This window comes from Hirundo rustica, chromosome 4 (assembly GCF_015227805.2).
Source record: "Hirundo rustica isolate bHirRus1 chromosome 4, bHirRus1.pri.v3, whole genome shotgun sequence".
NCBI classification, from domain to species: Eukaryota; Metazoa; Chordata; class Aves; order Passeriformes; family Hirundinidae; genus Hirundo; species Hirundo rustica.
This window is the reverse complement of record NC_053453.1, coordinates 40292149-40305162: the sequence shown is the minus strand read 5'-3', so window position 1 is coordinate 40305162 and position 13014 is coordinate 40292149. Positions and strand designations below refer to the sequence as shown.

General features: G+C 36.4%; 1 protein-coding gene across 1 annotated transcript in view; it reads right to left on the bottom strand.

The window, feature by feature from the left end:
- OTOGL (otogelin like) overlaps positions 1 to 13014 on the bottom strand; it is a 109158-nt gene that overhangs the window by 55363 nt on the left and 40781 nt on the right. Inside the window, exon 25 of the mRNA XM_040062736.1 lies at positions 12663 to 12801. Coding sequence (XP_039918670.1) covers positions 12663 to 12801 — 139 coding nt within the window. The remainder of the gene's footprint in view (positions 1 to 12662; positions 12802 to 13014) is intronic.

Here is a 13014-nt window from a genome sequence, read left to right as displayed (position 1 = left end):
CTGGTTCAATTTTTGATCGAATTCAGTCCTACAGTCATTAGAAACCTGAGACAGACATGAAATAAAAATCTTGGAAGTGGCAAGTAGCACCCACTGACTAATCTGGTCTTATATGGGATATTTGGTTAGTGCTGGAAAAAAAAAAAAGGGTCTCTTCTTGCTAAAGCACTTCTTGCTTCCACTTCTTTTGACCATAGTCTCTGAGACTGATTAGATGAAATTAATTGCAGGTGCTAATGGGCATGGTGTGCAAGATGGAAATGGTGGCTCTCAGCATCTCCGCAGTCTTGAGAACTACGCTTGGCTCCCAGCAATGTTGTTGAAGAGCTCCACTTGGCCACAACAGGGGGCATCCCTCGCCCTGGTTTCTGCCCACAGCATCTCTCCCTAGAGTTTCACTCCCTCCTGCGGTCAATGTACCACTGCCTTGGTCAGTGTACCCCCAAAAGTTGCTGGCTACTTAATCCTAACTACTTCTTGCCGGTCACACATTTGTACACTTATTTATTCTGAGCTCATCAGAATTCAAGAATTTAAAAAAAAAAAAAAAAATCAGTAATTTTTCCTCATCAGTGAGAAATAAAGCATGCAGAAAACATAGATGCTATAGGAAGCAGATTGTGTATTTTTGTCTTCATAAAAATCATAGTAACCAAACTCTTTAAAGAACACTTTCAATCTAAATCAAAAACAACCCCAACCCCAGATGATGGAAAGCATTGAGGTATTTTTTTGCCTCACAGAGGAGGTGCTACCATTTTGCTACCCTTAGTCTAGCATGGCCCACAAGCCAGAGGATGCTGCTACCTGGCATAGAAAACACTTTACAGAAAGAGAGTGCTTGTGAATGCGATGAACACAAGTTGTGGGAGACTGCCTGCAAGCTCTATGTTACCCTAATGCCAGGGCTTGGGAAACAGATGGTATTTGTCAGTAGTTAGTTTGGAAGACAAGAGTTACAGTGGTAAAGTTATTCACCAACAGCTTAATGGTAAGGGGGTGTAGGGAATCAGATCATGATTTAGCAAGGCAGCTCAGTTTAAAAGTATCGAAAGCTTTAAGGTAAAGCAAAGTTCATCTATTCATTCTGTTGTAAAGTTGTTTTAGGTTGCACTCAAAGTAAAATTGGTCACTACCTTATTGGGAAATACACTATGTTTTAATTAAACCAGGCCTGCTGCTGGAGTGAGTACAACAATTATTCCCATCCAAGTCAGATAATGGCCCAGAGCATTTTTTAATTTATTGGATGTCATGTGGTAATATTAAAAAGGAGACAATCTCATTAGTTTGGTAGATAGGATGCAAGCTGATACATTCTGTGCTGGCCAGCTGAAAATTGAGAAAGGGAGTTACTCCCCAGCATGGATCAGTGCAGAGAAGGACTTTGCTTGCAGTCTCTGGGTCTATTTGATGCCTAAGACACTGTGGGATTTTTTCATTGCACAGTTCATTCCTCTTCAGTAAGCTTAGTCTCAGCAAAAAGGAACACTCTGAGTTAATAGGGAAGCAATGTCTTCTCTGTAAGAAAAGAAATGAAGAGCTTGATTTTAAATAAGGATAGTTAAATCAGGCTAATTATCCCACAGTAAAAATACACCTTTTTTGGCAATGAAGACAAGTCCTTGAGGCAGCAGAGGGTAGCTATATTAGCTATGCTAATTGAAGCTGCTGCCTGTGCCCTCTGACAGTCCAGGCCAACCCCTTCAGCTGAACAGCAGCAACATACTCAAGTCAGAAGTTTTTGTGTATGGTTGGGATTTGAGCCAAGGGCACAAACTGAGTTATATTTCAAGTTAACTCTGCACTACAGAGAAGCCTGGAGCCAGGAAATGTTTTGCTGACCAAAGCCAGAACAGGGAGTCCTGAAGACATGTGAAGTTGCTTCCTTACTTGTAGGACTGCATGATGTGATAAATTACAAGAAATTATGCAAGACGGATATGCAGAGAGACTGTGGTAGTAGTTCAGTAGAGTTATTAGTAAACCAGACATTTAAGAAAAAAGAGCTTTGCATTATATCCTGAATCTTCTGTGCTTTCTCTTTTTCTAATTAAATCCTAGACCTAAACCCAAACATAAAAATATCATTATGGATTATATATCTCTTATGGCTCTAAGCTTTCACAAAATTATTTTCTTTACATACATACTCTTGCCATTCTTCCATACAGCTCAACAGCCATATAGTACTAGACAAATTCAAACTTGAATGACAGTTTCTATCACAGTCTTCAAATTATTCTGTAGCTGCTGCGCACGCAGTGTCTTCTTTCAATAAAGGAGAAATAAAGTGCAGTTGAAACTTAACACTTAACTATTACCAGTGCAAAAGAAAAGACTATTCAGATAAAGTGAGAATCATCTTCTGATGTTTATATAAGACAGAGAGGTCTTACGTAAATCTCAAGAGTTTTTAGGGAATGTGATGGTATAAATAAGAATGATTGAATTCCATCTCCCTAATCTGCACTAAATCCACACAAATATGTAAACAAGTTTTTGTCGCTACCACTAGAAGAAATGTCCGAGTAGACACTAGGAGCAGGTCTAATGAATAACAAGGTGGGGTTTTTTCGGTTTTGTTTTTTCCTTCACAGCCTCTTTCCAAGGCAGGGTCACTCTTTACCTTTTTAGGTAAAATGCACCCAGCAGGGGATGTACTACAGTTCATCATGTGAAACCTACTTATGCTGACAGAAACTAGAAATAAAATGGTTTTCCCACTGCAAGAATATCTTCCCACGTAAATTACCATATCCAGCCTGTTCCAACTTAATATCAGTTTCTTTGTGATAACATGGAGTTGCCAAGCAACAGAAAACACAGTCACAGCTCTGGGCAGTCAGTCAAGAGCTCATTGTCAGTCCCACTTCTCAGGACATTTTTTTCCTAGACTTCCCTGCACTTTTTTCCATATTTCTTCCTAGTTAAAAAAAGCAAAGCACTGCTTTCCTTTTCCTGGTTTGGTCGTGGTTAAGAGGTTTTTTTTTAGCAGTGTTTGGGAATGCTAGAGTTTATTTTTGTTAGAAACTTTCTATTTCAATATCCTGTTAGAAATTTTCTGTCCCTTTTAACCAACGACAATGCTGTGTAGTGTGCTTACATCATCAAAACACAGCCTGGGTGAAGACAATTTAATTGGCTGTATTAATTTCTTTGAAAGCTTCATTAAAACCTCTCTAACTGTGCAGTGTAAAGACACTCTTTTCCATTCTCAATACCCTGATTTAGCCACTACTTTTGGTTTGTTCCCTAAAAAATTGCAAAGTAGGGTGGCCATAAAGGCATGTAAAGATATCCTGGGAGTGGGATAGAGATAGATTAGGCCTATCTTCTTTTTCCTTTAATGATTTTTCAGATGTTTTCATATATAGCCACAAAAAGAAGTGCAAAAAACTCTAAAAATATTGGGGAAAAAAGATACAATAGTTTAAAAAGTAGAATTTGCTTTCTCTTTCCTACATATTTTCAGAGAGATTCCTTAGTTCTGTCAGATCTAATATTTCAGGAGATTTTATGGAATTAGCTTGGTTGTGGTTTATTGGCTCTGACTTTCTTCTGAAGGAACTTAACATTCAAAACTATTACTTTGAGTGAGCTTGATCTGGGAGAAGTAAAACATCTTAGCTTAGATTTAGTGAGCATTTGGGTATAAATATTTAAGTTATTTTGGACAACAGACAAATGCCTTGGCATCTAGCTTGTTCTTTCTCTATTAGTTTCCTGTACCACTTTACTACACGCTTGATCTCCAGATAATCAGTGAAAACACATTAATTATATAAAATTCATTTTAATTTACACTAAGAAGCATCTCTTATTGAAAGACTTCCTTTGTTTTGCTGCTGCACTATTTTCTTCTGCACCATTCCAAAGTTAGATATACAGTCCACATAATTTTATTTGACCCCTGTTTTTGTATCCTAACTAATTTGCATTAGCAAATGTTCTTCCCCCACAGCTATTAAAACAATGGAGCAATATTGCTTGGAGTCAACAGATGGCACTGAAACACACTGTCTCAGTTTGGGAAGAAATCCACATGAAAGTTGGGGAAAAATATATTATGGAAAAGATAGTGGTTGATCCTCTTACACGAGAGAGAAAAGAGAGGAAAGGAATAGTAATAGCACTTTTTTACCACCGAGGTTATGTATTTTCTATACAACTATTGGAAAAAAATAACCAAAAAAACCATTTAGGAACAAAGAATCTGAGAGCCAAATTCTGTATGCAAATGCACATTAATTTTCTTTTCTTTCACATCTTCTACATGGCTGCAGATTATTTTCACTCAAAATAAGGCAAAAAAGCTTGCAGTACACTTGTAAGATATGAGATATTTCTAGCTTTGAAGCACAGTTGGGTAGAAATGGAAGAGAACAACATGACTGAGTAGATTCACTATGAAAATTCAAGAGTGAGATTATTCCAGCTACTGACTTATCCTCAACCAACTTCCAGATGTTTGCTTATGCATCCATGATAACTCTTTCCTATTTCTTTAAAAGTGACTTTTGAAAAGGATACGTTTCAGGCAGAATAAGCTCTCAAAAACTCCAGAAGTTGTATGACAAGTATGTATATGCATATGTATGTATATGTACAAGCAACAGGAAAAACATTATATCCTTATATAATATTTTCTTTATACATAGGGTTTTTCCCTAGCAGATTTTACTGCAATATAGAGCTGTTGGGTGTTCTGAAAGTTTGTCAACAATAAAATCCAAACCGTTTTTTAAAAAATCTAATAATAATGAAAATACATGGCAGTAAATATTTTACTTTATCTACTTAAATAGTACCTTGTTCTAACTCAATGTTTCTTAATTTTGAAAACACTAGAAAGAGATCGCTGAAAAAGTTTTGATTTTCCTTTTTATGTATTTTAAGAGAATTATACTAAAATTGTGAGAAAAAAATCATTTAAAGCAGATTTCCTTTTGTTTCCTTTATTTAACTTTGCCTGCCTGTGTACCAGATTTAGCTTTTGAACAGATCGTATCACTGCAATCCCTTTCTAATTAAAAATGAGACCTTCTAAGGACAGAAGATTTGGGAATAATTGAATATTTGTTTCCAAGTGACACATTCTGTAATATGAATTATTCTGAATTGCAAATCAGCAGCACAGTTGGTGGTGTTATTTTAATATTTAAGCGTGTATTTATACGTATTTACATGAGAAATGTTAGTGGTTTTTATTAATAAGTGTGTGATAAATATTACTATTATATTGTTGGTTGTAATGATAAAGTTCAAGGGGAAAATAAAGGACAAGAGCTCCAGCAAATTATTGTAGAAGCTAGAAAGCTGAAACTTGCACAAAGCTTTTATGTTTTGCAATATAAAAAAATGTTGTGTGTGTTCGTTTACACTGATGAAGTTTAGTTTTTATCTATTCAGAAAAAAAACAACAAAAACCAACCAACCAAACAAACAAACAAAAATAAAAAAAACCCTCATATCCTGACCTAAATTAGAATTAATTCACAATTCTCATAGTTCACCAGCACCCAGAGTCAGAGGCCATAAACTAAGTAGCACCTGCAGGTGACTGGCCCAAGCAACCCACCCCTTCAAACACAGAGAAAGAAGGGTTGGGTGTTACTGCTTCACACACAGCTCTGAAACAGCAGCACATCATGCTGGGTTTTGCTCATCTTTTACTGCGTGGTATCAACAGTCCACGAAGCTCTAGCCACCAGAGGCCCTCAAACTCAGGCAGCCATTCTTACAGTGAGCTGCCTTTTCAGTCAGCCATAAGAGTAAAACATTCTGGAGTGAGTATAGCCAAAGGGCTTTTGGATGATGAACATCAACCCAAAATCAGTTCAAGGCAAAAGGTCACTAAATAGCAAAGCCCTAAGAAAGAGAATCCAACTTCTGAATCACACTATGCACACATCACCTCCAAATTGCCCTTCTCATCTTAAGAAATTTTCTCCAAGCCTTTCCTGGAAGCCCTCCATGCTAATCTGTGCAAATTGAAAGAAATCTTTCCTCTGTTGGAGAATAAAAGTGATTCATTCACTGCATAATTTAATGGTCTGGAGAATCAGGTGGTGGAGGCGGAAAGGCATGTAGAGGTAATTGAGTCTGAAATCATTGATCTGAAGAAAATGGAACCAGAGCATAAATCCATTGCCAACTGTAATCAGATCTTTTGCTTGCAGAAGGAATAGAACAAATAGAAAAACAGGTACAGCTGAATACAGGATGGAAAGGGCTGTCCCCCAGAGAGAGCTTACTATTGACCCTTACAGGACTTCCAGAGACCCAGAAAAAAAAGGGCATCCAGAAAGGTTTCCTCTGAAAGCATGGGACTGATGAAAAGCAGACTGTTGGTATTCTTTGCAACTAGAGCAGGGCAAGCTATTCACAGTACACAGTATTTTCATTGAAATGTAGTCTCTTTCTTTTATGGACACAAATTTTCACACAACACATCATTATTTCTACACAGTTACTGCTGCTATAAATTATTTGACAAGGGTTGTAGGTGGAAATATTTTAGTACATAATTTACTCATGAAACTACATGCTGGAATGTGGCTTGTGGAGTAGATATATATTAATTAAAAATTTAAAGGCACTCTGATTGAAATCTCATGTACAGTTTTATTTACTGAAAAAATGAAAATTACTTTTAGAAGGTGGTGTCCAATTTTAAACATTTGTAATTTCAAACTCAACATTATTTACTTTTCCATTAAAATCTCCAGAATATATTTAAAAAACCCTATTTGTCTTAACTATGAATAGTCAGCTTGACAATGCTGATTAACCAGGAACCTGCACCTTTGATTCTCTGTGGGGTGACTGACAGCAAGAAGAATGCATTTATTTTACAAATAGTCTATGAGAGAGACCATGCCATATATTTAATTCTACAGATTTGCCAATTTCATGGATCTACAGTCTGGCTACCTGGCACAAATGATGTTGAAAAAGAGCTGCATAAAAGTTACAGATATTCAATAAGTGAGAATAGTCCTGCTTCTGACTCCTCACATGTGTCAGATGAGTAACTGAAAAATTGTTGCTGTGTGATTGCTCCAGCTTATGCCCAGTCACTACCTAAAAAATTTACCAATCAAGATAAATATGTCAGTAAATAATGGCTAAAATATTATCAGCATATTAAACAACCCCTGTATTAAGCACTCTAATAAAAGTATAATTTACTAAGAGCTTTGAATTTGCTTCAGGTTACAAAAGAAGAGGAATGCAAGAGGAATACAAAAAAAGAGGAATGGCTGTATTCCCCAGAGCAGTCCAGGTATCTAGCTCTGGGGACTGCTCAGCTATAGGAGAACCTTTTGGGAAACTATAGTGGTGATTCCTGAGAGGATGCATGTTTTGTCAAATGAACTTAACGAATGGGCTCTTATGTAATGTCTGCTGACCCAAAAGAGTTACAGCTGCACTTCTATTTGGCATAACAGTTTGATTATTTGATCAAATGACTCAAAATAGTTGTTGGTTTCATAATCCTCCAACTTTGGCTTTAAAAGTTTTCATGACTGCATCCAAAAGGCTTTAAAAGGTGAATTTAAAAAGCTCAAACCCCCAATGGCAGGTGAAAAGAAGTGAAAATATTTTTACCACATACTTTGAATTCAAGACTAATCTATTAAATAGGAAGAGCTGAGGATGAGGCCTTGGTTATGCTGACCTTCATCTCTCAGGATATAGGAACAAAGTAATCCATCCCTTTCTGTGCTTTAGAACCTTCTCGACAACATAAGGTTAGTGGAAATACTTCAGTGGGGCTTTATGGGGTGTTTTTAAAAAGACAGTTGAGCATTGCAGTAGAGCTCCCTCTCATTTCAGAATATTCTGATGGGTAGTTTATCCCTCTGAACTCCTGCTTGAAATCTGCCTGAAAACAGAGAAAATATTTTTTCTGAGAAATGCTACTAATAATTTTTTTCGGGGAATATTTTTTCCTGAGAAAAAAAGTTCTTTTGTTTCACAGAAGAAAACATGTCTGAGGGGGTCCAAGTACACAGACCCTACAAGCCTTAATAAAAATGCTGAGCTGCAGGACTGAAAATCACCACAGAAATAAAAAAGGTCAACCCATATCATAGAAAGACATCAATTTTATCAAAAAAGAAGTCTATGAAACAGGTAAGTGGAAGAAACAAACCGCAACTAGAGAAAATTTTTCCAGAAAAATAATCTCATTTTTTGGAGGAAAGAATATAGTACCATCAAAGATAGTAAAATAAGACAATAAGCAAGAAAATGGAAGGAAAAAAGCCACTTAAATATTTTCAAGTAAGAAACTGTTTCACTTTAAATTTATAGTTCATATTTAGATTAGCAAAATGAAGTGTTTACACGGTCTAAACTGATAAATTAGTTGGTCTGCTAAGTTTTTTGGGTTTTTTAACCTTCAAAATAACAGATTTTAATATGTTAAAAATAAATATTGATGTCTTCTCTGTGAATGTAATTTATCTATACAGGGACTTTACATCTCAGTGTGTCATTAACTCCTAATTCTTTGATAAAAGTATAGTTAACATTTCACGAGACTTTACTGTCCTAATATTATTAATTGCTGATCTAAATATTTTCTGCTATTTTCTGCCCAATGGACAAATCTGTTGAACTAGTTATAAAGGGCTTTTTCATACACTTACAGTCACCTTAAACAAAACAGCCTGACAGGAGACACTGATATTGAGAACAAGTAAGTTTCATAATTGGCTGAAAGCTTATACTTAATTTTTCTCCCACAAGAGCACAAGGGCTCCTTATTAAAAACATAATAAAGGTAAGGATGAGTTCTTTGTTTGGTACAGTGGAATATGATGACAAATTAAAGAGTTGTTCAAACGGATCAGATTTAGGAAGGCCACCAGCCAAATCAAACAGTGAGAGCTGGTAACATGGATGGGAACAGCACATTATCATGCCTCTAGGGATGATGGATTCAGATTATAATTCTTGCACTCAGTTCTGTATCTGGGAAGAGCTCCTATGCCAACAAACTGATTTTAGCTATAACTTCCCTTATTGCCCTGCTACACCACCTTTAGAATATTTCTGTTAGTAGAAACAAAGCAGTCCACCACTTATAGGAAAAAAGATTAAAGGATAAAAGATAAAAGGACAAACTTTTTCCAGTTTTGTGTATACAATACTACAACCACTTTAGCTAATTCTGTTTCAGGAATCTGATGAGCATTTCAGGCTATCCATAAAAATCAGCCTCACAACAGCATTGCAAACTAGCATTAAATCAATGGAATGTGTATTAGCAGCTGTGAGATCTATGATCTGTGATACTTTACAGGCAGGAAACTTGAAGCACACTACACACACACCCATGGCAAGGGGTTTGAACTAGAAGACCTTTAAATATCCCTTCCAACCCAAATCATTCTATGATTCTATGATTGTTTAAAAAAAAAAAAAAATTGTAAACAGGTAGCATGGTTTAGGTGCCACTGCCTTGGATAGCTGTGCCAGCCAAGATGCTAGGCAAGGAATTTAAATTTTGCACTTATATATAAACTTTTCCACTTTTCATCTGGCTATAAGATAACAGGCTAAAAGAGACAGGGCTCTCTTCCATATCTTCTCAAAAAGTAGTAGCTCAAGGTAGATTCATATTACTTGGACACTACTATTTAAAATGTCACAATATAGGGGAAGAGGATTATACAGAAAGAGAAATGTGGAAACCTCAGCTCTAGGAACAAAAAAGAATGCTTCAAAGAAGAGCAGCCTCATCATGTTATCATGTCTGCATAGATTATGCAGCTCAACCACATCAGGATATGGTACAAGTGTAGTGTAATTATGTAAATGCAAAGGAAAGCATATGTGATTATCACTCAGGCTGCCACTGTGAAGATGTCCCCACATTACATGGGTTTCACTTCTTTTTCTCACTTAAAATTTCGTTCCTGCATAATAGTACCTAATTTAGTGCCTAACTTTGTGGTAATGTAGTTACAGGGGTTTTTTTTCTGTTCATAGATTTGCATTTGTTCATTGTTGAATTTCCTCTTTTTTCTTATTATGCAGTGTCTTCTGACATAGCAACTCCTGAAGCTTTTGTTTCAGCTGTTCAGACTGAATTTTTATCATCAGAATACCTCAATCCTCACATCACCTTTTCAAAATTGTTTCTGATACTGAGTGCAGGTCTCAGCACATATCCCTATGGGATTTCACCAGGATTTCTCCCTTCTGGAAGAAAAAAAAAGGCCACTTATTCCTATGTTTTGACCTTTGACATGTAATTAGTTCAGCAGAGGGCAACAAAGATGTTGAAGGGATGAGAGCATCTCTCTTATGAGCAAAGTCTGAGGAAGCTGGGCCTGTTCAGCCTCCAGAAGAGGTGGCTGAGAGGGGACATTATCAAAGTTTATAAATATCTAAGGGAGTGTGTCAAGAGGATGGAACCAGGATCTTCTCAGCCAAGCAACAGGACAAGAGGCAATGGGCAGAAAGAGATGCACAGGGAAGTTCTGCTTAATATAAGGAAGAACAACTTCATTGCGCAGGTGACTGAGCACTTGAACAGATTGCCCAGAGAGAGTGTGGAGATAATGAAGAACTGTCTGGACACAATCCTGTATCCATGTGATCTAGGGATGACCTGGCCTGAGCAGGGCAGTTGACCAGATGACCCACTGTGGTCCATTCCAAGCTGACCCCACTCTGTGATTTTGTGTTTCAAAGAATATTTGTTCTCATCCTATATGAGAGTAGTTTCTAAAATATATTTTGAAAATCTTTCTCTGAAAGGTCTTTGAGCTAAAATATACACATATTAACTTGATTATCCTACCCATATATTTACTGCCTTCACAGAATAACTCAGAAGACTCACTATGCATGATTTCTAAACAAAAAAAAAGGGGGGGGTGGTTCAATTCTTCCCCATTGCAATCTCTCTCTATTAAAATTTCTATTAGTTCCTTCATATATAAATCATACATATTGCTCTGTTCCTGTCAAATTCAGATGTTAGATCCTTTAAATATTTGGTTATTTTGCCATCTTCCATTCCTCTGATTCCAGGGCTGCACATCACATAGTTCATCAGTTCTGTGTTTTAGTTCCCTCAAACTCTGGGGCAATCTGCCAATACTAATCCCATCCTTTGTTTCTTTTTCCTTTTTTTTCCCCCTCTTAAAAGTTTCTCTAAACATTTCCCAGTTAAAAAAATCAGCCACAGATATGCTTCTGTTCCAGACAATAATTATGCAGTGCCTAATATGTACTAAAGAGTCCTTCAAGAAAGTTCTCCATATACTAAAAGAAAGAAGAAATGTGAAAAAATTAGGCTATACTTTCTCTCACGTTAGCTGAGTTTGGGAAAAAAATTAAGCTTGAAAAGCTGAAAAAAGTCAGAGAAGTCTGAAAAAGCAGATCTGTGTAGGCCGTATTTGTTCATCATTTGTGTTCACATTCACCTGAAGAATGGCCTACTGGCAATGTGCCACATGCCTCAATTATCTGGCTGCCAACTTTATTCTTGGATGCCAAATGCTCCCCATGGTTTATTTCCAGATAGGTTCTTTCTTACACAGTAGAGGTGGACAGGTGATATTTGATTGTAGTAAAAAGCCACAACATTCCAATTATCCTACAAAAATTGAAAAAGGAGCATAGATTTGTCTTACAAACCTCTCTGATGAATGGCACAGAGAATTAAGAAATGACAACCTACCTTTCCACATCATCATACAGGCAAGATGATTTTACAGGTCAAGTAACCCCTATTTTTTGCATCTTAAAGGAGGAAGGTTTTTACAAATGTTCATATAGCTCTAAGAGTAAGAGCTCTGTTATCATAATTGATACATGCCAGGAGTTTGCTATGAGGTATTATTATCTTTTTCAAATCTCTTTTATCTTTTTAAACATGCACAAAAAATCTGGAACCAATGTATTTTATTTCACAGCTGTGGATACTCTGCTAAAGCATACTTGAAATAAACTATTTGCAATAGTCTTTGTTGAGAAACTATGCTTTATTCTCAAGGTTAGACAGTCAGGAAAATGAGTATTCTTCTATATATATTACTGTAACTGAGAACACAGACACTAATCTTAAAATAGCAACAATTATAATAAACAATAGTGGTTTTAGTAATAGACTATATTTTTAAATGTCAAGAATGGTATTTTTAAACAAAAAGTTAGCAATATGCTCTAAATGTGTGCTATGAGGAACATTAGCATGTCGCTGCCAGACAATCTCAATGAATGAGTTCACTGTTGAATTATGAAATCATTGTGTTTGATATTATTATATACATACAGTGCAGCCTGAGCTCATCACTAACCCCAGGCCAAGCAGGGTTTGTAGATAATTATTAAATAAATCTGCGGATTATATGTAGTTCTAACGGTTTCTATAGTGTTATTCTTTGCTCATTGTGACAAAAGCATGGTTAAGGTAAAACAGAAAACATTGATTTTTCTTTTTCTCTAAACCATAGCGATAAGCAAGAACACACCCACGTATCATTTTCAAACAGATGAGCATAAAATACTCATGTACAGGTTCTTTCACATCTGTCCAAAACTGTTTTCCTAATGTTTGTTTCTATAGATCAACGCCTGATGTTCAAAATACTTGTTTTCTCATGGACACAAGAAAACATGACCACTCCCCTTACCTTTAGCAGGTAGGTTTGGCAGTCACTGACATAATCATACTCCAGTCCATCAAAGGTGTAGTAATGTCGGTCTCCATAAATGGTGCAGACAGCAGGGCAGGGATAACTGGTGCAGTTGAAGATGCCTCTCCTACAAACACTGCAAGGAAAACCAACCAAATCAGTAACTCCTCCTAATGGCAGTCATTTGCTGTATATTTTTAAGAAGAAGTTTTCTTGTGTTCTTTATTTCAAATCATACAAAAATCCATGAACGGAATAAAATTCTCACACCTTGAAGCAGAGAGTTATACTGTGAATTGCTTTTGAAGATACTGGTGATGCCACGGCAAGAAAGTGTTGAACATTTTGC